This window comes from Sebastes fasciatus, chromosome 2, assembly GCF_043250625.1.
Source record: "Sebastes fasciatus isolate fSebFas1 chromosome 2, fSebFas1.pri, whole genome shotgun sequence".
NCBI lineage: Eukaryota > Metazoa > Chordata > Actinopteri > Perciformes > Sebastidae > Sebastes > Sebastes fasciatus.
The window spans coordinates 30137686-30164040 of NC_133796.1; the positions used below are offsets into that span (position 1 = coordinate 30137686).

A 26355-nucleotide genomic window follows, 5' to 3' on the forward strand; every position below is an offset into this window, starting at 1 on the left:
CCTCAAAGTGTCTCCTTCCCTTGTTTGTCGTCCAGCGGGGGGGGGGCTGCGCGTTGCGTGTCCAGTCCATAGAGAAACCAACGCTGTCCCCTTTTTCCTCACAGATAAGCAAATGCACAAAACACTCACACAGACACGCTGTATGTTACAAAACAACACATTTGTCTTTATCCTTCGATTCTTTCTTGGCTTTGCGCTCCCCGCTAGAGGACTGTTTTCCCGGGCTGGGCGTGGCTCCGGCTGCTGCTGCCGTCCCGGCGCCGGCTGCTGCTCCGCTTGCTCCTGCACCTCCCCGGTCCGCCTCGTCTCCCTCGGCGGGCTCCTGCTGGCCTTGCTGCACAAACAGGACCAGAAGAATATAAATACATATTACAAGTGTATATTACAAGCAAAAAGCTACTTATTGCTCTGAAGTGGAATAAAGTTATGAGCCAAATATTAATGTTAAAACACTTTGAGAAGTGTTTATGAAGAAATCTGGAAACCATTCAATTTTTATTTAAGACACTGCGATGTTGGGAATCTCCTCATAAATTAGGTATTGGGTCATGTTTGAATACAAATTTAATAGCGCTGCAAAGATTAATTGTTAGTTAGTTGTCAACTATTAAATTAATTGCCAACTATTTTCATATTTGATTAATCAGTTTGAGTCATTTTTTAAGATAAAAAATTTATAAATTCTCTGATTCCAGTTTCTTAAATGTGAATATTTTCTGGTTTCTTTACTCCTCTATGACAGTAAACTGAATATCTTTGAGTTGTGGACAAAACAAGACATTTGAGGACGTCATCTTGGGCTTTGGGAAACACTGATCGACATTTTTCCCCATTTTATAGACCAAACTAATCGATTAATCAAGAAAATAATCAACAGATTAAAAAAATAATCGTTAGTTGCAGCCCTAAAGTGTAATATCATACCTCATAAAGGGTTGAATGCCAGCTCTGTTATTTATGTAAATTTCACATTTGTTTTTATTTATTTTATTTTTTGTTGTTGTATATGTCAATGACATTATTCAGGTGTATGTAAAAAGAGGTAAGAAGGATTTAATTTTTTGTTTCCACATTCTGATTTTAATATGCTGTTCAAAAATATGTGATGGAAAAAGGCATGCATATTTGTTGGAAACATTTATAGTAAAATTAATCATAAGGGGAGAATAAGGTAAAAATATCAACATACTGGCTGTAACGTTGTTGTCGGAAAAGCCAGTATTTAAATTTAGCATGTTCCCTTAATCTCTGATGACATATCATGGTCATTTTATGATTTATTACAGTAAATATATTACATATTGGTCCTTTAAATATGCAAATGATACATTATCTGATGCTAACCTTTGGTGAATTTAGGAGAAATCTACAGACGCAAATAGACAAAGTGTAGTAAGATAAACACCTAAATGTGTATTTTGGATGTTTTCTTTCCACTAGTCTGAAATAAGACATAATATGGAAGCAAAATAGCCCCAAATCTCAAAATTGGGATGTGTGGCCTTAAAAAAACAGGGCTGAAGAGAGGGAGAGATATATCTTTCAGAAAAGCTAACAAAACCAGGAGCTTCTTAAAAAAGTGCAATGCTACATTGATTCTAATTATGTCATTTATAGAAATCATGTCATATCAGAATACTGTATACCTCACATATCTACAACAAGGAGGTATAATAACTGTTTTAAGTGTCTAAGCAGCTCCAGGCTCAATGCCTGTGTGTTGACCTCACAGTGAAAGGAGGCAGCATTACAAGAATCCCTTTTCATCTTCAATTCCTCCTTTATAGCTCAAACTCTCTGATGCAGACATCCATCTGTCTCATCTTCCCTCTGTGTTACATTAAATGCCCCACATTTGTTCAAAGTCCTACTTCTCCTCCCTCCCCACCTGTGCCTGTGCTGCTGCTGCTGCCGCCGCCGCCACCGCCGCTGCCGCCTGCTCCTGCTCTTGCTCCTGGTAGTACTGGGAGGCTCGTCGGTCCTCCTCCTCCTGAAGCTTTTTCGCCAGCTCTAGGTCACTGATGCCCTCGGGGAGCTGCTCCCACTGTAAGTCCTGGCTTTGCTGCTCCTGCTGCAGCGACAGCGCCATCAGATAGTCCTGACACACATGAACATGCACAAAGAGAAAGACTTGATGATTTATGAGCAAAGCGGTCTCTCTGATTATGCAACTTCCTCAGCCTATACTGCAAACAGACCAATCCACACGCAAGCACGGCCGCAATCCACCACCACAATTCCTAACTTGTTAACTGAGCCATTTTTGACGGTCTTCAATCATTTTTCATTTGCTGTACTATCTTCATTCTACTTTTTGTAGTAATTAGCTGCGGTGCAGTTTTAAAAAACGTCTTTTATGCTGGCGCTATCACTTGTCACTGACAAAGATACAATTTCCGCACTGCGATCATTACAAGTTTTCTCCAATCTAAAGCAGAATTGATTATGAGTGCAGAACATTGCCTGAATGGATTTTTTCCTCACCAACCCCATCTTGGAGATAAGCAAGGAGAATAAAAAGTAATAGCCCCCATGCTCTTGTCTCGTCTGTGTGTGTGGGAGCAAAGGCAGACAATTTGTCAGCGAGCTCTGCGTTTGGACCGCTCTGGCCGACCAATGAGCAGACAGCTGTGAAACCAGCCGGGAGACATAAACCCAACGCATTGGGAGCCGGTGTGGAGACGGTCTGGTACAGCAAAGCATGGATGAGAACGGAGGGGGGCGCCATGCAACCCTGACATGCGCTTTTCAGGCTGTCATGTGTATGTGTGTTTAAAAAGCTGGTATGGATACACTATAACACATCTATTATTGAGAAACTTCCCTTATTTTCTCCTTTTTTTAGCCTGGGATGGTGCACAGCTGATTTTTTTTTTGTAACTGGTGTTTCCTGAGATTTGATGTCATGTGTTTTGTTTCTTTTAGTCTCTCCTTTCCACCAGTGTTTCTCCAATTTCGGTATAGTAATACATTGAAGACCAGTATGACCTTAAGCCAAGTTCACACTACACGACTTTCAAAGTCGTCAGATCGCTGTACTGTTCACACTACACAACTTGCTCTCATGTAATCAGGAGTCTTTAAGTCATTGTGGTTTTCACTCTGCATGACTGACTGGAGACAGGAGGTCACACACTACTAGATCTTTCACCGGGAGTAATCCCCGATGAGGTCTCCAAACTACATTTTGTCACAAAAACACACGCAAAAAATACACGGTAAATGACATGATACCATACGCGAGACACATTGCTGATGTTGTTGTTGGCATGTGTTCACAAAATAGTCTGTTTCCACATTCCTATTTACTATTTATTCCTCAAGGTGCAACAACAACTTTGCTCTGTGTTGCAAATGCAACACCTACAATAAGTTATTGCGCTCTCATTGGCTGCAGTTCGTGGCCGGAGTCCCTGACAGGTCCAGATATTCTAGTCTAGATATCTGGAATGTGTCTGCGAGGTATCGGCTCGCGTCGGCGGGCCTCTCTGCTCGCGTCTTTGAGGAGCTCACACATGACGCTTGAGCGCAGATGTGCGAGCGGCAAGCCAACGCCGATTTAGCCTCTGATCTCGAGCTTTTGTCTGGAAGCTCCAAAAACTGTCGGGGAGCGGAAAATCAGGGCTAAAGTCCTGCAGTGTGAACTAGGCATTACTGGTCTTAGATTCTGTCATGGCCTTTTGTGGTACACTGATGGTGTGAAAAGCACATCATGATTAAGCACAATCATGGTTTTGGAGTGGATAATTGCTGGTTCTGCTTGTCTTGCCTGCATCAGTGCTCAGACCTGGTCTATCTGATCCTGCTGGCCGCGGTACACTGTCTCTGGATCGGAAGGAGGCCGCAACCGGAACTCGGAGTCACAGAAGTTGCCGTCTCCGTCGACGTTGTGCAGACTCTCCCAGACGACCTTCTCCTCTGTCAGGAAACCTTGGTCTGTGACCAGGTGGTACAGCTGGCCCTAGGAAACAACCACACACACGTTACATACACACATCTCATCAGACATACAGGACTGCGTGGTTTCTACACACCCTCACAATCTGTATGGCTGTTTATCATGTGTGATTGGATGTATGTGTACATGTATGTGGATGTATGTGTACATGTACAAGTGCAGCCGAGTGACTGTAAGAGAACTTAGGCTGCCATCTGAGGGTTATAGGTGACACACACAGCTTTGCTTACATTGGCGACGATAGAGTACTTTTCAAAAAGAAGGTAAGCAGGCTCTATTTCCCCTCCTGCAGATAACAGGAAAGGTCTGTCCAAGCTGCAGTGATATGGCATGCCAGCTGTTTATAGGGGCTGTTAGAGATGGGACGCAGACCTCTTAAAGGGTCATCCTGATTGGTCTAATCTATTACACATAAATACGGAGCTTTCATCAGTTTGAAGGATATGTTAAGGCAAGTCTGTGCGGCTAACACTACGGGAAAATACTGAGGTGCTTTAGCAGAACGGGAAGAGAAACAGAGGAGAGGTTGATGGCAACACTTGATAGGAAGCTATTTTTCTTAATCTACTGCAAATAATTATAAATGTAAAAACTCAATTAAATATTACTCAAAGGCTTTTCCGCAAAAGTCAACTATTCATCAAAGAGTAAGCAAGCAGCTGAACTATTTCTCATTGAACAGCCTGCAGAGAGGCATTTAATTAAAGTTAATTATGTTTAGCTCACAGACAGGATACAGGGCAGTCTGTTTAAGATTGCAAAGGTAGTTTTGCTGATATCTAAATTATATGAACATTAGCAATGAAACAGAAAGAAATCTACCTTCACAGGTTGAGGGTTAAAGGTGCAGTACGTGTGTAGGATCTGGTGGCATCTAGCAGTGAGGTTACAGATTGCAACCAACTGAAATTTCTCACGTGTGCGAAGCGTAGAGAAGAACTACGGTGGCCGATGTGAATCTAGAGCCAGTGTTTGGTTTGTCCTTTCTGGGCTACTGTAGAAACATGGTGGCTGTGTGTTTGAGTACTGTTTCCCATCGTTATGTGTGTTTCCCCACACAGGAAACATCAGCAGAGCGTGGCGGCGGTGGAACCAGTTGTTTTTAATTTCGGCGTCCATGTTAACAGGTTAGAGCAGCCACACTGCCCGCATGAGCAGCGTGGTTCGGCTGCGTCTATTCTAGAGATTCGAGGTCACACCTATTTTTACCATGTGCCGTGCGAGGTTTTAATGTCTGTGTCTGTAGAATTTGTCACAGACATAAAAAAAAGTAAAGATTTATTTTTAAATCAACACCCTCAAGCGTTTTTTCTGAAGACAGAATTCCTTAATTTGTTAACACAAGGCTTTTATTCTGAAATATTTGCAGGACAGTGTTGTAGAACATGGCGTGACTTGCAGGGCTCCATGAATGAATAAAGTCAAAAATAATTGACGTTTATAATGAAATGAAATTGCTATTAAGAAAGGCAAACTCAATGTAAAAAAAAAAACGGCTGGCAGCAGCAGAAAAGCTGCCAGTGTGGACACCACACGCGTGAGACGCAGCAGTTCAGCGAGGCAGCCGCAACGCGCTGCTGATGTGCCCAGTCTGTCCATAGTGTAATCCTGACTAATGAGGGGGGAGCTATCATTTTAACAGGAAAGGGAAACACTATTCGAGGGGGAAACATTCTTTCTAAGGTAACGAAAACACAACGATTCGTATTTTCAGGTGTAAGCAGCTGTATTAGATAACAAGTTGCTGATTTGTTCTGGTGTGTTTGTGTTGTTGAGTTGTGCATGCTGGTGGTTTTGTGGCACGGAGTTCTGTTGGTCCTGCAGCCAGTGTTGACAGTTATTGAAGGGTCCTCCAGTGAGTAACTTTTAGCTTTTATGGAGTTTCCCTGGGTAGGCATAGCAACGTGGTCCATTTGGGCTCGTTGTTTTTTTTTTGGTGTTATTTTAGTGAGGTGTGCGGTCAGAGCAGTTGTCTCGGGGACACATCCAGAGCTGTCAGGTGGGTAACCAGCTTGCTGGGGGCCTAACCGAGGCTACGGGTTTAAGTGTTTAAAGAGCCTCCCGCTAATCTGCATGAAGATTAGGATTCAGTGAGGTAGATTAGTTTGAGATAGGTAGTTTAGGTAGGGGGAGACTTCCACATTAGTTTGGAGAGACATGTTCTCTTTTGTGCACTATTTGACCTGGTCAACACGGTCTGTTGGTTCTGTTGGTGCCTTTAGAACAATAGTGTGTGATGGCTGGGTAGTTGGACCCAGTTATGAGAGTCCTGCACAGCCTGGAGGGTTTCTGGGTAGTTGGACCCAGTTACACTGAAGGTGCTTCATTTGTGAGAACCTGAAGATAGCTGTTGCAGGAGGTTAGTGGTTCATATGGTAGGCAAGTAAGCTTGGCCTGTTAGTTTTGGGAACATAAGCGCTACAGTTCATGCCATGAGTTGGTGTGAGCTTTGTTGTAGTGTGGTTGCCTCTTTGTGCTGTGCATCTTGGGACGACCTGGTTGGCTATGAGCCCTTGTTGTAGAGGAACCTTTGGATGCTACTTTTGGGTAGCGCTTATATACGCTCTGTGTGTTTTGGTAGCTGGAGCTTATGGCAAGTCCAGTTCTGTATGTTTTGGAAGCTGGGATTTTGCACGTCACATTGTCTGACACTTGCAATCTGTATGTTCACCACCTGGTCTTGCATCTCCATGTATGCGCCAACCCTCTAAAGAACATCTTGCTTTTCAATCTTCTGATTACTGTCTAATCTCTCTGGTCCTCTATCTCTATGCTGTAAATTCTTAAATGCTTCTCCAGGTGTTGGAGTTGCTGGGTTGCAGTGTGGTGATTGGTTGGCTGCCTGAGTGACACACTTCAGAACTGGTCAGTATGAAAGGTTTATTTTTTTTAAATTATCAAGCTATGTAGTTTATTGCATTTTATTAGAACTGTTGTCTGTCGGCATTACCGGTGGGAACAACATTTTTATGGAGGGGGGTGTGACGACCCCTCCACTCCACTAGGTGTCCCGTGTGTTTTTGCTGGTTCTCCTTTGTTTTGCAGGAGAGACGGTTGTCAGGCTGATGAGCCACACCTGGACTTGGTGTGGTGAAGATAAAAGCTCTCTACCTTTCAACAGATGTCTCTCTCTACCTTGGCTGGCACACCTATTTTAGTTTTGTTTGCGACAGACAATTTCACACACCCACACATGCCTACATTACCGATTACTGACTTTCCACATTTATTTAGTTATTTATTGTTAGTTTGTCAGATAAATGCCTTTTACTATTTTAAAACTCGTCTGGTCTCCCATTTTTTGTTGCAACCTTTGAGCTGGGTTATAACAACACTTTCGGGGGAAGGTGCTTTCAGTACTTTTGCGGTGTTTACCTTGTATTTGATCATCGTGCTGAAGTGGTTATTCCTGAAGAAGACACAGAGCTCTCCCTCCTGTACGGTGGATGTGAGCTCACATAAGCCGTGGTACGTAAGCTGAGTGGCTGTGCTGCTCAGAAACTGCTCTGCCACGATGCCTGGGGGCGAGAGAAGGGGAGGAAGAAACATACAGGAAAACAAAGAAGGAGAGATTGAATTTGAGCAAATGCAGAAACATGGACCCTTGCTTGATACTTTATCGTATCTTTGTTTATGCTTTTAGTCGGTGTATTTTGCAGAATATACAGACATTAAAAATCAACTTGAAATTGAGTGTAACTATGAGTAACTTAAGTAGTGATGAAGATAATTGGTTATTTAGGAAGGAGCATAACTTTCATATGTACACTTGTAAATGAATTCCACAGACCACTGGATGAGTCATCCGCACTACAATCAAGCAGTCCTTACTCATTCATCGGTCACTATTTGGAAAGCATGCTGGAAACGCTGCTGTAATGTCTGTAGTAGCTATTTGAACATTGTGACTCATTCTGTAACTATAGTGAACTCAATATACGCTGAGAAGGCAGATGGTGAGTGACATCTGTAAGACTGAGCGGCATTCAATGGGGAGCAAACACAGTGTGATAATAAAACAGACAGAAAACGGTCTATACCCCAGACCGAGCCACAACTTTTAGAGACTGGCGGAAAAGAACTATTGAATACTTCCTAGGAAATATTTCTGCTACAAATGCAGAAATACAACAGAAAGGAGTGAATCCCACATATCAATATCATCATCGACTAAAGGTTTTGATGTGTCGACTTGGCAGCAGACCAGCTGACAACTACTCAGGAAGCTCAGTGTTGAATGAGCAAATATATTTTTAGTGGAGATGTTACTGGCAGCTGGTGGGAAAAGTGTGAGCTGTGTGAAGTAGGTCATTTGATGTCATGTATGTCCTGGTTTCATTTGAACTTGGTCTGTGGTTTTGTGCAGAATGTGTTTGCACTGGACAGCCCAGTGAACATATCTCATGTAATGAATGGGCCACTGAACTACTGTCACGATGCACAGTTGTTGTTGTACTTGCTAGATATGAAACTAAAGAGTCAATATTGAGAGAAAGAGGATTTTATTTAGATCAAAATGTTAATCTCTTTTTGCTCAGGATTATTTTACTTTAATTTATTCCCCAAAATGCATGACTGTGTTTCTTTTTGTCCACTTCCAGGTACACAGGGGGGGTGGAGAAGAGATGAGGTCAGACAGGTCAGAAAGCGCTCACCTTCCCCTGCCAGCTCGCTGTTGTCGGACTGTTTGCAGGATATTATCTTCTCTACCAGCTGGTTGTAGCTGCAGTTGCCCACTGCCTTGACAATGTCATGCATCTGCAATCAAAAAACAACAAAAACTGTGGGAGAGAACATTCACCAAGCTTTGATGCTGTTTTACTAAAAGCCACGGTAAATTTATACAAAGTTTATAACCGAGACAAACATTCTGCAGACGAGGGCTTAATACTTAAACTACTACCACTGTGTAAACTTGATCCCTTTTTTGGTACAGTTAACTATCATAATTTAGGGTGGTGTGAACGCTGTCATTTGAATTTCTGCTTCCAAGAGAGCTCTTGAGCTGTTGGTTTGTGCGGCAACGCAAACCAGATGAACCAGTACTGTGTAGTAATAGATATGACATGAATTTAAGAGCTAAATTAAATGTATGCAACCCATCTGCTGATTGTGGGAACTGTCAAGGAAGTGGTCTCCTGTATAATTATCCAAAATAATTTGGTAACCATGATAACATGTACGATTGGCGGTTAAGTGAGCAAAATGTAGAGATCACACTTTTATAACAACTGCTGTATCCACCCCGTATGGTGCAAGACGTCAGGGTTTCGTCCTGTTTCTAGCTTTATGAGGCACATTAAAGCCGAGTATAGCTCAGTCCTGTGGGTTCATGTAGCACTGATGATGCAGGATGATGAAGGGTTTCAGTGTGTATGACTTCATCATTACACCTCTTGGTTTGTTTGTAGTACGATACAAAACAGACAAAAGCAAGAAGGCAATTATGAACCGAACGGCTCCTTCTTCCTGGAATAATGTACAGAAGGACCTGAAATTGTCAGAGCTGATTACTGGGGGGGGGAATTGAAGTCCATTTTAAATGACCGAGAAAATAGCACTCTTAGTCAATGTGATTGCTCTTAAATTGACCAGTTTTATGCATTATAACTGTTTTTGTATTGCATACTAACTGGATATTGTGCTCATTCACTTGTAGTGTGTGACAGTTGTCTGCTTTCATTGTGTTTATTGTAATAACAATGTTTGTGCTGCCCTCTTGGCCAGGTCGCTCTTGAAAAAGAGATTTTAATCTCAACGTGACTTTCCCCTGGTTATATAAAGGATAGATATACTATAAGTGTGAAAGCGACCTCAGACAAACTGCAAGAATTGGCAGGTAGAATATTTCATTACAATTTGAAAGAGGCGTGTCGAGGATAGAGAGGTGGGCAATAAAACACATTTGTTTCTGGGAGGTAGAGAGAAATAGCAGTGATGATGAGTAAGGTCCATCTCACCTGGGGGTCCACCAGCCAGCCGTGGTAGAGAGGGATGTCAAGCAGATCAAACACAATGCATTCTGGGGTGTACTCGAAGACTCGCACCCCTGTGAACTTCACGTTCACATCCAGACCTGTCTGCAGCTTGTGTAACACTGCCATGGCATCGCTCATGTTCTGGGAAACAAAGAGAACAACGGGTCATTTCTGAGGTTTGAACAAACAAATCTCTTAGAAAAAGACATACAGTATTTGCTTGTGTAGTGTAGACATTATGTAAAATCAAAAGCTGTGTCCAATCCAGCTGTTTTCATGAGCTGTCTTTGTCTGTTACGTTATTCCTGGTTGTCTGCACACAGTCAGCAGAACTCGAGCTACCAGGGATTGATTTTTCTACCTCTACAAGAAGCCATTAGCTGCCACTTATTCATGTACAATACAAAAAAAACAAAGCTTCCACACATGTGTTTTGTCAAATATTCCTGCTTTAGAGTTACTTCACTGTGACTTAATTGAGTGTTTTCATATTTACTGCACTTACTAGGTTTTGCTCTGCTTACTGTCAATCAACCACAGAAAGAAATGGAGCTCGCTGCCAGGAAACCGTTTGATATATTACATTTCTGAGTAAGCTATCAGGCTCATCATTATGAGACATGATGTTTTCCTTTGATAATATTACCACGGGGTGGACAAAATATCACAATCACTTGACGATATCATGCAATCCACTAGCCCTGCAATAAACACAACCTCTTTTTTTCATTTTATTTTTGGTGCATTTCTGACTTTATTTCTGATAGCGGACAGTAGAGACATGAAAGGAAATGAGGAGGGATGACATGCAACAAGATGGTCATAAATTAAGGTTTTAGCTGCAAAAGGAAAACAACCAATCAGAGCCGAGCTGTAGCCTGTCATCTCTGAGCAGCTGTCAATCACTCACAAACTCCAACCAAACGGTCAAACTAGGCAGCGCTGATCAAATATAAATCAATATTCTGTAACTGTAATGTCTATTTCTCTCCTCAAATGTTTTCAGAAACATCTTGTAGTGTACTGTTTAGCTGTAAAATGAGAAAGATTGTGACCCGGCAGCCATGTTGAGATCTGTTGAAATACCAAGCACCGCCCACCAGCCGGAGCACAGCCAATAAGAACGCTCTCTCTCTGAAATGACCTGTGATTGGCCAAAGTCTCCCGTCCCGGGCTAGATTATTTAAAGCCTGAAAACAGAGCCATGAGGAGGTGCAGAAGTCTGGTTTTCTCTCAGAACACTTGAATTACAATATGCTGAAAGGTTATTATGGATATTTTGCTCAATGATGCCAAAAACGTTCTGTCTACTGAAGCTTTAATATCTGAAAAAGCCTAAAGCTGCTGTGACTACATGGTCAGCAACCTAGACGCCTAGCCCACCAGGTTGCCCCCAAAATGCTAAGTTTTCTGTACAGTCATTTTCAGACAGATGGTTCACTTCTGCGGCCATGTTAAGGATGTAGTCCGTTAACTTGGATTGTACTGCACTGGAAGTTGTTCCACAGAAATCAGTGCCCATTTTTAATACTTTCTCAACATTATTATGTTACAGTTAACAAACCACTACAGAGTTCATCCTACAGCTTCGATCTCACCGGCACCTCTAGTGTGGGCCATAATTAGTTAAGAAGGTCAGTAAACCATCTCAACAAAACAATTATAAATTTAGGTAAAATGGATGGGTAGCACACATGATATTCACTTCTTTTGGGAACTTTAAATGGTTTTAACTAGAGACATTGTCGTGTCTTCTTGTCCAGATGATGGGAGATGACTCACTGTGGCAGAAGGTATGTATTGACATCACTTTTTCACATGATACCACCATCACCCTTCATTATGAACAAAGTAAAGACCATCAGAGTCTACAATAGGGTAGCAACTAATGATTATTTTCATTGAAAACTCATGTCTACCTACATCCTAATGAGCTCCGAGAGCAGCCACAGGCTCACCTGTGCCTAGTTAACTCTGAACAAGGCACAGTTGAGCCCAATCAGCACACAATCAGTGCTCCTATAAGTAGGAGGGGAGGAGAAGAATATTCTCTGTTTGCCCTGAATGCTACCAGCCAGACCTGATCCCTTGCCTTCATCAAGTGCGTCATCTAAAGTGAGTTCTTCATGTCTCTGTTCACTTTATAACCAATTATTGTTTGTTTGTTCAATATTACCTGACTTTGCTTTAATAATTAAGATTACATTGTAAAGTAAAGGCTTGTGCAATGCTGCTGTGCTGATGTCATGCATCTTCCTTGTTTGTGTATTGATGCAGACACCACTTGATGAAGTTAAAGGGGAAACTCCTCTGTGAATAAAGAAAGCCCTTTTTGGTGGAATTTCCTGGCTCTCTCTTCCTGATTCTGGCTGCCTCACATCCGTTGTCTAAATGTCTAGAGTCTCCAGTCCTCGCTAGAGATGCACTGATCTGACTTTTTCAGTCCTGATAGCGATATTTGGGCTTTGGGTATCAGCCGATACTGAGTACCGATCCGATACCAGTGTCTAATTAATAAGCTGTATGCCTCACTGTGTGGAAGTGACTGAGATCATTCTTTTATGTGTAAAGCAACATCAGGCTGGACTTAATCATTACTTTCTTAAATTTGTAAAACCAAATGTACATAGATATAAATTGTGAATTGTTATATATTATTGACCATGTTTCGATCAGGCTTGGATCTTCAAGTCAAAATGTTTGAAAAAGTGTTAACCACACCCATCAAACACTTTTTCAAACCTTTTGACCTGACAAAGATCCAAGCAGGATCAAAATGTAGTCAATACAAATATTGTGACATGGAGTAGTGTGCAGGCGTTTCCTTTTTCTTTACTGACGCTGTTCTGATAGCCTTGTGATGTGCATATAATTAATCTTCAACTTATTTATTAATAAAATAACAACCTGGCAAAAATTCTTCAAAATTAACAGGAATTACAATTCAAGTATAAACCTTTTTAATGCAGCAACAAATTGGTCAAAACTGTGTATAATGTATATAAACATTGAATAGATCGGACCCATTGTCACCGATATCCGATCCAGCCATTTGAGTCGTTATCCGTCTGATATCAGATCCGGTGTCAATGCATCCCTAGCCCTCGCCACTTTGGTCACCTTAACAATCAGTGTTTCCCAAAGCAAAGATGACGTCCTCAAATGTCTTGTTTCAAAAGATATTCAGTTAACTGTCATAGAGGAGTAAATTAAACCAGACAATCTTCACATTTAAGAAGCTGGAATCAGAATTTTTACTTTTTTCTTCAAAAAAACCTAAAACCGATTATCAAAAATAGTTGGCAATTAATTTAATAGTTGACAACTAATTGATTAATCGCTGTAGTCTACAATGCTATGTGCGAGACGGTCGATCTGTGGACATAGAAATATAGACAGAAATCAAGCTGACGTATATAAAGTAGAGTTACACAAAACAAAGCCTGAAGGCATGAAGACGCCGGGAGCAGGTTTACGGTCTTATCTAAAACCCAGAACACAACGTGGTGTAAAAAGAGCTGTTCTGGGTTTAATTCAGCAAAACCTTCCTGGAAAAATCATTCTGGTCAAAATGGTTGGCAGCTTGAAATGCTACTGAGTGCTTGCTTTGTTAATGTTACACAGACCCTGAAAGTATTGCTTCACCTTGCTTCACGTCTCCTTGGCCTTCAGCAGTCTGTAAGAACTTCTGCCTCAATTCTCTCTAAATCTGTGCCGCTGATTCCTTAACAGCCTTTTATCGCCTTACCAGTGTTTTCTGTACGTGTTACCCAGCTGAAAGCACACTGTGCAGATGCTGATTGTTGCAATTGTGATTTTCCCAAAAACATTATCCAATTTACAGAAATATCCTACTTCACGTTTTTCTTTTTTTAAAGCAGCTTTTAAGCCCTCAAGAAGAAGAATGGCATCAACAATTGCAGAGTGTTTACGAGTTTCATTAAAAATAAATCTACCACTCTGTTCCTGTGGGTTTTAATTGGATTTGTCTTCTCCGGTATTCATGTGGCCCTAACGGAGCTGAGAAAAATACCTCTCCGTGCTGCTTTTTGCTTTTAACACTGATAAGAAAACATCAGAACTTTGTTTTGTGAGGTTTGACTTTGAAATTATTCTCTGGTTATTTAGGAAAGGGTTTTAAAAACTGCCAAAAATATACAAATTTAGAAAGAAATTCCTTTATTTCAGTGACTGATCTGTTTCCACTCCATTCATCCTGTTAATTATGAGTGAAGATCAGCAGACCAACCGTTTACTGCACTGTGTGAACACTAGAGACTTTACATACACATCACATATATGCCGTATATGATGCATGTATGCATCCACACACCTGAGAACCCAACGAAACGGACTAATTCTTGCATGAAGTCTCGGAGCGATGTTTCCCAGCTGGCTCTAAACCTCTGCTGTCATTTAAGTCTGGGATCAAGATAAGCCGTGCAGCTGAGCCCTACAGCTCTGTTATTACGGGTGTGTAGTTGTGAGAGATTTCCATTTGATTTCAACTCTTTCACAATAAACTACTAGAGGTGGTAGAGACATGAGAAAAATGACCTGAAAGCAAAGCCAGTTACTCAACAGATACCAGAACAGCACAAACCTGAGTCTACAAACTGCAGATTTATTTGCCGTTAACCAGCTTTGAAACATGGCTGAATGACAATTTAATACCACCGTCCAATACCAAAGTGTATATATAAAACCTTACAAAATGAGTTATAGAAGTGTTTATTTTATAAGTGCGAAGAGTTTGGTCTGGTGTAAATTATAACATTGGAACACAATTCAATGCACTACACATCAATTAGATTATTTTATGCATAACAATGTTTACATTCTGATTAATATCATTAGGGCTGCAAACTAACGATTATTTTCGTTGTCGATTAATCTGTCTTATTTTCTCGATTAATCGATAAGGTGTTTGGTTTAGAAAATGCTGGAAAAATATCATTCAGTGTTTTCCAAAGCCCAAGATGACATCCTCAAATGTTTCGTCCACAAGTCAAAGATATTCAGTTTACTGTCATAGAGGAGTAAAGAGCCCAGAAAATATTCACATTTAAGAAGCTGGAATCAAAGAAATTGGACTTTTTCTTATAAAATTATTCAAACCGATTAATTATCAAAATAGTTGGTGATTAATTGATTAGTTGACAACTAATCAATTAATTGTTGCAGAACTTAATATTTCAACTACATATATCGACCAGCTTGCTTTGACACACTTTTGATGAAGTAAAAAAAATCTATATTGAACGTCTCTTTATTTTCCATGATGTATTGCAATCCTCTTGTGTGAGTGTGTGTGTGTGTGTGTACGCATAATGAAATGTCACATGCAAAAATGTTCAAGTGAACTGTTTCAAACACTGTGCGGACTGTTTTTCAGGTTACAGTAGAGCTACTGTACATCTCATGAACGGTGAGCTCCTCCAGCTTTGATGCGGAGAGCTGAGGTGAAAAGCCTTCAGCTGGCCCATCTGAGTGTGTGTGGATTAGGACGCTTATGAGCAGCAGTGAGGGCAGGATTAGCAGCGCTGTGTAATGGACCACATCTCTTCACTTTAGGGCAGAGGGCTCCGACAGCAGATGAGCGCTGCTTAGAGATCAGATGATTAGCAAAGCATCACTTGCATTCATCTGTGCTTGTGTCGGATGCACTTCCACCCTTGGCACAGTAATCTGCTGAGGCCTTTCTCTATTTTTACTTTCACTCTTCTTCAGCCCAGGTGTTTAAGGAAAAGGCCTCTCTGATCAATTCTGTGTTTACTTTCACCCAAAATTCATCTAAAAAACAAAGTCCTGAGTAATTAACTGGTAGTTGACAGATTATGGCATTAAAGTGCCAAGATGAGGGATTTGGTTCCAAAGCTTTCATTTCTTAACACGAGAGTCCCAGGTGATAATGGATGTGTGGCAGTTAAAACCTGCAGCCAATAAATAATTAAAAACAAGATTATTGGGAGAATGAGTCATTTTCCTTGCGCTGCATTTGGAGGTTAAAACCAAAACTTATCTTGTGAGTGTTTTTGGTTGAGAATACATAGTATGGTTGATATAATGCGCTCAATTTTGTTATTGCTGAATAAACTAAATGATTTTGTTAGGGAATGCAACTGTCAGATCTTTGTCATGTGCGTGCATATTGATTCAAACTTTATGAGTCTGTCTGCATTCATGTAGATCTATAAAAATATACACATCAGATCCATGAACCTAAAAAAACATGTCAATCACTGGAGCACAAAGTAAATCATTACATAACGCCATGACCCATCAGTGGGAGCTGTAAATAATGAACAGTTTACAAGACTGTAATGTCCCACAAACAATGTGGGTCACACTTTTATGAATCCTGGCACACATCAGCAGCTGTCACTGCTCTACATTTCTCTTGGATGAGCTAGAGATTATATTTTCAGCCTGTTTACACACATAAGGAGGACAGAACACCTCAACATATGAGCTTCATAAAGATACATACTTATAGAGCTGCAACGTTTAATTGATTAATCTATTATCGGTTTCAGTAGTTGTTTTTTAAAGATGTGAAATTCTCTGATTCCAGCTTCTTAAATGTGAATATATTCTGGTTTCTTTCCTCCTCTATGACAGTAAACTGAATATCTGAGTTATGGACAAAACAAGACATTTGAGGACGTCATCTTGGGCTTTGGGAAACACTGATCGACATCTTTCACCATTTTCTGACATTTTATAAACCAAACAACTAATCGATTAATCGAGAACATAATCGACAGATAAATCGTCAATGAAAATAATCGTTAGTTGCAGCCCTAAAATGTAATATAATACCTCATAAGGGGTGAAATGCTGGCTCTGTTATTTATGTAGTTTTCACGTTTTCTTTTATTTCTTTATTTTTTGTATATGTCACTGACATTATTTAGGTGTATGTAAAAAGAGGTAAGATGAAAGTAGAAAGAACGTGAGGGATGGGTTTTAACTTTTTGTTTACATACTGATTTTTATATGCTGTTCAAAAATATGTGACGGAAAAAGGCATGCATATTTGTTGGAAAAATGTATAGTAAAGAGATTCTTAAGGGGAGACACCACAGGGGACTAAGGTAAAAATGGCAACATGCTGGCTGTAACGTTGTTGTTGGAAAAGCCAGTATTTAAATTGATCATGTTCCCTTAATCTCTGATGACATGTCATGGTCATTTTATGATTTATTACAGTAAATATATTACATATTGGTCCTTTAAATATGCAAATGAGACATTATCTAATGCTAACCTTTGGTGAATTTAGGAGAAATCTACAGACGCAAATAGACAAAGTGTAGTAAAATAAACACCCAAATGTGTATTTTGGATGTTTTCCTCGTATCGACAATGAAAATAACCGTTAGTTGCAGCCCTTCTTGCTCGTGCAGTGGAGCTATTGTAATGGATTGCATCGAATTGTACATGTGTACCTAACAAACTGATAACCCTGCGTATAACTTAATCTCTGATCTTATAATTAGATGGATCCTGCTTGAATTAAATCAGTGTCCGACACCACGACCTGTACTGCTAGCACAGCCTCTCCCTTTACTCCTCTTATGAGCTTTCAAACCATTTCTTTGTCTTTAACATCACCATCAGCAATTTCTCATCATGTTTTCGTCTCACTTAATGTCTCTGATTACGCAATTAGAGATAGATTCTTGCTCAGAAGGCCTTTTAATATGATTACCAGGGCGTCTACCAAACAATTATGTATGAAAAATTTGCGTTCATCATCAAACAGGCTGGGGTTAGTAGAGTCATGCTTTCTGAATGCCACGTTGGGATTTCATCTGCTTTACTCAGAACAACAGAGAGGTTTAAGAAACATTTATGAACTCAAGGCCCACTAGTGTGAATGACACCAAATTAAAACAAAAGAGGCTTCTTAAACATGATAACCCATTTCCTCCAGTGGCTGAACAGTCATCATGGATAAATAGCCGGGTCCACTGAGCCAAAAGCGGAGCAAAACTACACTTCCACAGCTCCTCCGAGTAAATATTTAACAATAGCTGAAGAGCAGCCGTGCAAGTGCTATTTTAATCCTCATACGCTCCCGTGGCAGATGATGTTTTTTAAGCTGAATTTATAAATAGAACTAACTCTGTTATGAACTCATACAGCTCTTTTCAAAGTCAAGGTGGCTTCAGTTTTGAGTATTTTATAACGATCCAATAAGCAAATGAAAGCACATCTCTCTAAGATATAAAGAAGAGGACACCTTTTGTTTGACATGCACATAAACACATGTCTCAGATCCCAAATCCCAGCCCACTGTAGTCTCAGACATGAGGACACCCACATGCAGAAGGGCTCTCAGGCCAGTGTCTAGGATTAGACTGCCATAATAACTATGCAACACAAACTCTCACCACTCCCTTACTTTAACCGTGCATGCTCGGGCCACCACTGATTTATTTAAGAGGTTGTATTTCAGCTCAACTTAAATTTAGAAAGACCGTTGCAGCGAGCTTCTTACGAGGAGACTGCACATTATTTTTTTCTCCTCTTTGAATGAGGGACAAGTGTGGCTTCAAATCATTCACAGATGTGCTGGTGCTCTGCCACGCAAGAGGAGGAGGAGGAGGAGGAGGAGGAGGAGGAGGAGGAGGAGGAGGAGGAGGAGGAGGAGGAGGAGAGGCAGAGGCAGGGCCGCTCCCACACCGTAGGCAGGCAGTGGAGATGGGAGGAAGCAGGGGAGCTGGAGCTCCATCTCCAAGTGCCACTCTCTCACACGCACACACACGCACGCGCACACGCACACACAGCCTCAGTAATAGCCCGGAGCTGAACCCAGCCATGCGTCTCTAAGCATTCACAGTCATGTGAAACAACATAATCTGACACTCCTGACCCATGTTGTTCCCTGGGCCCCTGCAAGACACAGTTTATGTAATCTATAGAGCAGTGAAAAAAAAAGAAGCTAAGCTGCAGTTTTATGTGGTTTGTAATCAACCCGATGCTTATTTCCATATTATGAAACATCCGCTGACCTTCCCCGCTACCTCGATGCAAATGTGCAAAACCTGCTTTAGTGTAAGCACGCAGCTACTTGAACGCACATCAGAGCGCCTCACTTTGTATACTGTGGTGAAAATACATCAATGACGACGGCAAGGAACAGCTGAGGTATTTTGAGTGTGTCGGTGAGACAGAGTGAGAGCTCAACTTGCACAATTATGGTTTCAACGCAGAGAGGAAGAGAGAGAGGGAGTTCATCCCAAAAGCCCCGCGCTCCTTAAGTACCATGAACAGTCAGCAGCTTACTAATGCACACACATAAGCAAAAACACATGCCTGTTTAATAATAATGATATCCCGCGGTGATTAGCCAGGCCTTACCTGCTCATAGTTTAGCCGCTGAGCCTCTGATATCTCTTTAGGCTTGGTTTCCAGGATGTAGTCTCCTGCAGAGTGACAGAGGGAAAGAGATGTTGACTCGACAGCAGAGCAAAAACAATCCCCCACCTTGACTGATTATCACAATGGCTTCATAACTCAAGCGTTTGTATAGAAGGTGACAGATGTTTTGAGATGTTTTAAAGAGCCGTTGGGATGGTTTAGCACCGGCCAGCTGTTTGCAAAGAGAAGGCTGTGCCAAACATGAAGCATCGGTTGAGTCCCTGTCCGCTGCGGTGTCACCTGAGAGCTCTGTAGCAGAGATCAGCGCTACAAACATGCTGCAGAAAACCAAATCTAGACTTTACACTATATCAGACGTAGGTGGTTATTTCTCTGACCACGACACCTCAAGCCACATGTTTGTTTCGGTTGTAGTTTGCCTTTCTCTTAAATAGAATATTGCTTATACAATTGTTTAGTTCCATTTGTTTTTTAGAAACATTTGCAGTAGCGATAAACGGCGATATCCATCTGAGAATAACTAATAATAATGAATAATGTTGTGGGATTATTCCTTATTTCATGGGCTATTTGGGGATTTATACATTACTATTACATACATACATACATATATTAAAAAAACAAAGCATTCGAATATTGATTTGGAGGTTGAATACCATGGCAACAGTCGAAGCTTCGAAGCATTTGAGTCAGCCCTAATTTTCAGCATTTCACATTGATTCAACAGCAAAGGAAGTCGTGCAAATATATTCTTGTATTGCAGTCCTTACTTTTAAAACTCTTGTGAGTGTTTTTCAAAACGCTTCACAGAGAATCATTAATTTATTAGGAACAGGCCAGAGTATCATGCTGCACTTTCAACACATACTTTTCCTGAGTAGTGCTCAGAGGAATGCCATCGACCTCTTGTCAACAGCTACATTAAGTAAAAACAGCCACACATGGAGAAAAAAAAACACTGTCATGTGTATTTTGCTCAAGTGAATATAATGAATGGAGTATATCCAGGGGGAAAATAGCCGTTTGAGCTATTATTTTGTCATTTCTGCTTTATAATTGTAATGACTGACCTAAAAAGGCACGATGACTTCTCCATGTGCAGGCTGTGAGAAATAACTGTCCAATCCATAACTAGCCTATCTATGCACAAAATACAGTTAATGTGACCAAAGTAAAGACTTGTTTAGCTCTATTAATTAGTGCACAAAGTGATAGTCAGGCTCATAGACGATTTGCAGCTGCGTTCTGCAACATGTGAACTTAAGTTTTACAAGGTGTTCGGATTGAACAAGAGACTAACTGCTGGTTGCAGTTTAAAAAACATGTCTGGCTTGATTTCCATGCAGTCGCCCTACATGAAGATTTTAGTGCAAGTCGAGATTTTTTCAAGCAAGGGGGCCAGCCAGCGGAGTGGTTTTACTACAGCAAGTCCATGCCAGGGAAAACCCGCCGCCACCGCTCTGTACTCCAGTGAACTGTGGACTCATTCAACTCTGGTCCTCTTGTTAATATCTGTATCCATCTGCCTCTATGAATCACTGGCTATGCTACACTGCGACAACCCACTTTAAACACCACATCTGAACTTCATCAACCATCATCACCCTTGGTGTTTGTGTCTGTGTGTTGCCGAATTTAGAAGTCATCCAGCAGCACCTGAACATGATACAAGATGTGAACAACTTTGTGTGCGTAATAACATGCGAGCACAAGGTGAACTCATCCTCCCAAATACAACACAAGTGGGCACATTCGGAGAGAAAGAATGTACATAGTGATGCGAAAATTCCTTCATTATTTCACTGTGATTTATGGAGATGAGAGCACAGTTTGAGCCATGAACACAAACAAGTTCAACAATCACAGTAAGGGGGTTAACATCTACCATAAAAGAGTTCACATACAGTGCTGTGATGTTGATTATTTCAGTCTGCTCGTGGTAGGTGGATACTGAAGGCCCTGACAGAGCTGAGAGGAGACACTACTAACTCTACCTCTAAAGAACCCCTGCTGTAATCAGACTCTCTACTTTGATATTGTAGAGTAATTTTAGTTATGAAGGGCAGGACACAGCCAGATGGAAGAGATAGCTCCGGTTTCCGAAGATTTAATCACGGGGGATTCCCCTGTTCTGGTCTCTTCCTCTGTTGACTCTGGAATATATATATCTCTGACCTCTCAAATTTGAGAGGACGTGAAACACAAGAATGTTTACTAGGAGTGTTGAAACTCAGAGCCAGTGGCTTTACGGGCTAGTTTGTTTACAAGTGCGGACTCTGTAAAAGCAGGTCAACATATTAGTATTGAAGTAAGCTACTTTATACATTTGTTATCTTCTGCAAAGATATAACATTATTGTAAATGTAAAGCCAGGTGAAAAAAAGCAGAAGAGGGCCATATTCAATGAAATATCATGGCTTGATATCATTATTGCATTTTCCCCCTTTGATCAATGACATGGCATCAACTTGCTCTTGTATAATAGGTTTAATAGCTACAACCACTCACCAAGATACTCCATCAGTTGCTCAACAGTTATAATTTCCATCATAGGTGGCATCTTAACCTGCAACAGAGACATAGACACCCATCATTCATTCATTCAGTACAAATTTATCAAACAAAGCACTGCAACAAAAACTAAAGATCGTATTGATAACATTTTAATGTAGACAAATATATATTTTTTTAAATAATACATCTACAGAGCCTTTAGAAAGGTGCTGAATAAAAGTATGGCTTTTCTGAAAAAAATGATGACTGTGAATTAATTGTTTTAAAAATGTTGGCAGGTCCAAAATAAATGTTTTTGTTTATCTCTGTGGAAGATATCTGACATTCAGTTCCCACTTCTTACAAGGCTTGTGAGCCAATAGAGTGCTACAGGAATGAATCCTCAAATCTGGAAATGAGTTAGTACTTCTGGTTCCCTTGACTTGGGTTTTTAGGTAGATGACTGAAATAAGCTCTGTGGTTAACACAAGCTTAAGAGATTTTAAAGGTTTTGTTCTACGACATAAAATACATCAATAATTGGAGATTATCTTGCTGAACCAAATGTGTATGTATCATAAACGTGTGTTTATGCAATAATCCAAAACCCAATGGAAAAATCCCATTGACTTTTTGCTGAGAAAACCAGTGCGATGCTAACTTCCTGGTTGTCCTCAAGGCCTATGGAAAGGAGGCAGGGTCACTGGTCATCAATGCGTCATATCTTTGGGGGTATAACGCATGCGCAGTAAAATCTGACCTGCACTCGCCGAAATTGAGCCAATCGCAACGCATGACTGCAGCTTCAGATACACTGCACGTGTGTTATACCCCAGACCTCAAGACCGATGTCCGCCCGTGACCCAGCCTCCTTTCCATAGGCCTTGGTTGTCCTACAAAAATACGTCATCCCTGCAGCACTCTACACTACACTGACGTTGGTATCACGTGGTATCTCTGGGTCGTCAGTTAGTGTGGAAAAATGGATAAATGGCTGAGATTGACGCTAGGTGCCTGGCAACAACTTGTTGTGAAGTAAATGCAATGAAACGGGGGAGGGAGAATGTGACTAGTGTAGTATCTAGTATCAGTAGACAAGTATCTAGTGGATGAATGAAATCAATGCACCTTTCCCTAAAAAAAAAAACAGGACAAAAATATTTACAGTTGGGACCCATGTGTTACAGTTTGTAAAACACCACATTATGTCAACATTCAACATGCACTGACATGTTGATATAAATTGAAACCTAATGCTAACATGTCTTGACTAGTGATGTTTCGGTCGCGAACGAGCCGGCTCAAAGAACCGGTTCTTTTAAGTGAACGATGGTAGCCGGCTCCCGTCCGAGAGACGTTTTTTTTTTTTTATTACTATTGATTCAAGGCAGAATGATAGGATGATTTTCTCTGCGCCACGTGCACTCCATGCACTGACTGTGACTGATGGTTGTGTTAATGACATCCGTGCGACCAATCAGGTAATGAGAGACAAGGATCAAACCATCGAGCAGGGAGGGGCGGCGGTGGGCAGCGCGCAGGTACAGAGCAGGAGGGGGAGAGAAAGAGAAAGGAGTGTGATGTGCGGAAACGAAGCAGCATGTAAAATTATGGTATTCTGGAAATTATAAGGTTTAGTATAATTATATTGAATAATTTAAGTGATATATGTGTACACATACTAATCATAGGTCAAAACAGTGCTAAATTTGGCTGACTTATAAAAGGCAGAAGTGGTAAAACGAAGAGCCGTTTGGGAGCCGAAAGAGCCGGCTCTTCTTGGTGAGCTGAGCCAAATGATGTGGCTCACTAAAAAGAGACAGAATTCCCATCACTAATCTTGACAGAAATGAGTTTTCAGACAGGAAGTGCTGAGGGATAGAGGATGACTTAGACTGATGGATGTAGTGTTAGATGTGGTATGTTAACCATTAGCACATCTAAATGTTAACGACAAATTTCCCATTGAAATTATATACTAACTGCTGACAGAGCTTACAATATTACACTTAAATACACACTTAAATAGGCTACTCTATCAAAAAGTAAGCACAACAGTATAGATGAAATATACTTAGACTTTTATGTATACTTGTCAGTAAAAGCCAAGTACACTAAAAAGTAAACTGAAAGCATGCACTCTATATTAAGTTTAGAAGAAATAGCACGCTTGAATAAACTTCTATTTGGCAAGGGTATTCATTGTTTGTATTTTCCCCCTAGTTTATTGCCCTTATTGGGGGGAAAGAAGTAGCCTTTAATTGCCTAAATGTATATAGGCCTAATATGTAAACATAACCACAAACAGTATAACCAGTCAGCTGTTTTGTAATCAAACTCTAATTGTAACATATTATGTAAACATACAAAATTGTATATAAAAGCTGGAGTTCCCAATGAAAGAATCACTACCAGCTTAATCTTTCAATATATTTTATAGATTAAATATATACTGTATATTTATACTATTGTAGCCTATACATATATTGCTAACAGAGCTTACAATATGTGTGTCTACTTGTAGGTATAGAATCAAGTTTCTATTGATCTATTGATTTACCTTCCATGCCAGCAGCAGGACATTCATAATGGCCAGTAACGGACATGGTCCGTTCTCGTTCTGGGTGATGATCGGCGTGTTCTCCTCCCTCCACTTGATCCACTTGATGTGGTAGATGGACTGGCCCTGGCCCTGTGCGGCGGCCCGGTCCTTAGCGCAGCCAGTCTTTGTCCCATCAGCCCCGTACTCGCCCTGCAGCAGGGCCAGGGCCAGTCCTCTGTCCTCCGGTCCTGTCTCGCTGTTCAGGTCTGAGCTGGGACAGGAGTTGAGGTTGGAGAAGGACTCCAGTGAATCCATGCTGCGGGACTCTCCACCGAGGCTGGCATCGGGGTCACTCCCACTCGGCAATCCCTCCGAGGAGGTGTGATTGTCCGGACACAGATGAGTCGGTTTGGCAAGTTTTGTCGCTTCACTTTCTCCACCAGCTCTCACCTCACCGATGCTCTCCTTACCGGCAGGTGAAGACACACCACCGGGTGTGTTGTTTACTAACTTTGAGGCGCCACCCTCGCTATCTCCTGCAGCCAGCACCGAGTCATCATGACCCATCCCGTTACTGATCCCGCTGCTCGTCTTGGTGCTGTCCTTCTTCTTCTTCTTGTCCTCCTGCTGCACCAGGACTCCCATCACTTCTCCCGGCACACACTTCCCGGCACTAGAGCTGACATTACCGGCGCTGCTTGGAGCAGTAACGTTCACGGTGCTGCTGTTATTACAACTAGCGTTCACCGTTAAAGTGCCGAGAGGAGGCGGCTCACTACTCGGGCATTTCTCGGCTGCTCCTTTCACTACTCCTCCTCCGACTACAGCCGTACCGTCGCACATCTCTGTCGCTATCGTGGCACACAAAGAGCTGCCGTCGGTGTCTCGATGCAGGTTCTCATTTTTCTCCATTTCGAGATGTTTGTAACAGACTGTCGACAGATATTTTTTTAGCTCAGTTGCAGCAGCAGCAGCTTCAGTCCCAGAGACGCCATGACAACTCCGAGAGTGACGTCATCAGAGTGAATTGCTTTCAGGCCAAGCAAAGAGGGGGGGGGCGGTTAGGCGGTGGTGCATTCAAGTGAGCTCGTGTTCTTCTGATTCTAAAAGTTTATCAATTTCAATTCAATTTACTTTATTGATCATGACTGTCAGGTGAACAATATTTGCCAAAGCGTCAATTCAATGATAAATCAAAATTTAAAAAAAGAGCAAAATAAAAACAAAAACATATATATATACATATATACAAATTACAATATATAGATATTTAAAAAGAACATGCATGTACATGGAAGAAAACAATAAAGAAGTAATTAATGATTGTTGTGTCAATAAAACAAACAATAAAAAACAATTAATAACAATATATTGAAAATATATGAGGATAAATGTAAAAAATAACAAAAAAACAACAACCCCATGATGACATATATCTTGTTTTGAGGTGGAAATATTACAAATTTGTCTGTTTTAATGACTCGTCTTCAATGAATACCAGCTAAAATGTAGTAGATATGACTGTCAGGTGAACAATATTGCCAAAGCGTCAATTCAATAATAAATAAAAATAATAAAAAAAGAACAAAACAAAAACATATACATACATATATACAATTCATTAAGCAAATTACAATATATAGGTATTTCAAAAGAACATGTATGGAAGAAAACAATAAAAGGTTTGAGCCAGTGGAAATATTTTAAACGTTTTTTTTATATTCTGTATTTTGCTGCCTTGCTGAGGACATAGGGGATGTTATGCTTAAGGACAGACAATAAACAATCTGAACAATAAATTACTACTTTTGTGTCTGTGTGGAAGTGCACATAAATTCTGAGATTATACACGCATTGTATACAAAAATCGTCAAAATACATTAAATGGCCACTATTTTCAATTTCAATTTATTATCTCTTTATTGGCATGACTGTCAGGTGAACAATATTGCCAAAGCGTCAATTCAATAGTAAATACAAATTAAAAAAAGAAC

General features: G+C 40.8%; 1 protein-coding gene across 2 annotated transcripts; it reads right to left on the reverse strand.

The window, feature by feature from the left end:
• Nucleotides 1-25389, reverse strand: mindy2 (MINDY lysine 48 deubiquitinase 2). Of its 2 annotated transcripts, XM_074618128.1 has the most exons (9): nt 24380-25388; nt 21835-21892; nt 19306-19370; nt 9919-10077; nt 8614-8716; nt 7334-7476; nt 3788-3961; nt 1889-2098; nt 1-334 (listed from the first exon to the last, which is right to left on the reverse strand). In XM_074618128.1, exons 1-9 carry the CDS (start codon nt 25271-25273, stop codon nt 146-148), a joined length of 1995 nt encoding a protein of 664 aa, XP_074474229.1. In that variant the 5' UTR covers nt 25274-25388; the 3' UTR covers nt 1-145. The 2 variants fall into 2 exon arrangements, with proteins under 2 accessions (XP_074474229.1, XP_074474238.1); XM_074618137.1 differs by lacking the exon at nt 1-334 and having other exon boundaries at nt 1961-2098; nt 3770-3961; nt 24380-25389.
• Between the last annotated feature and the right edge of the window lie 966 nt (nt 25390-26355).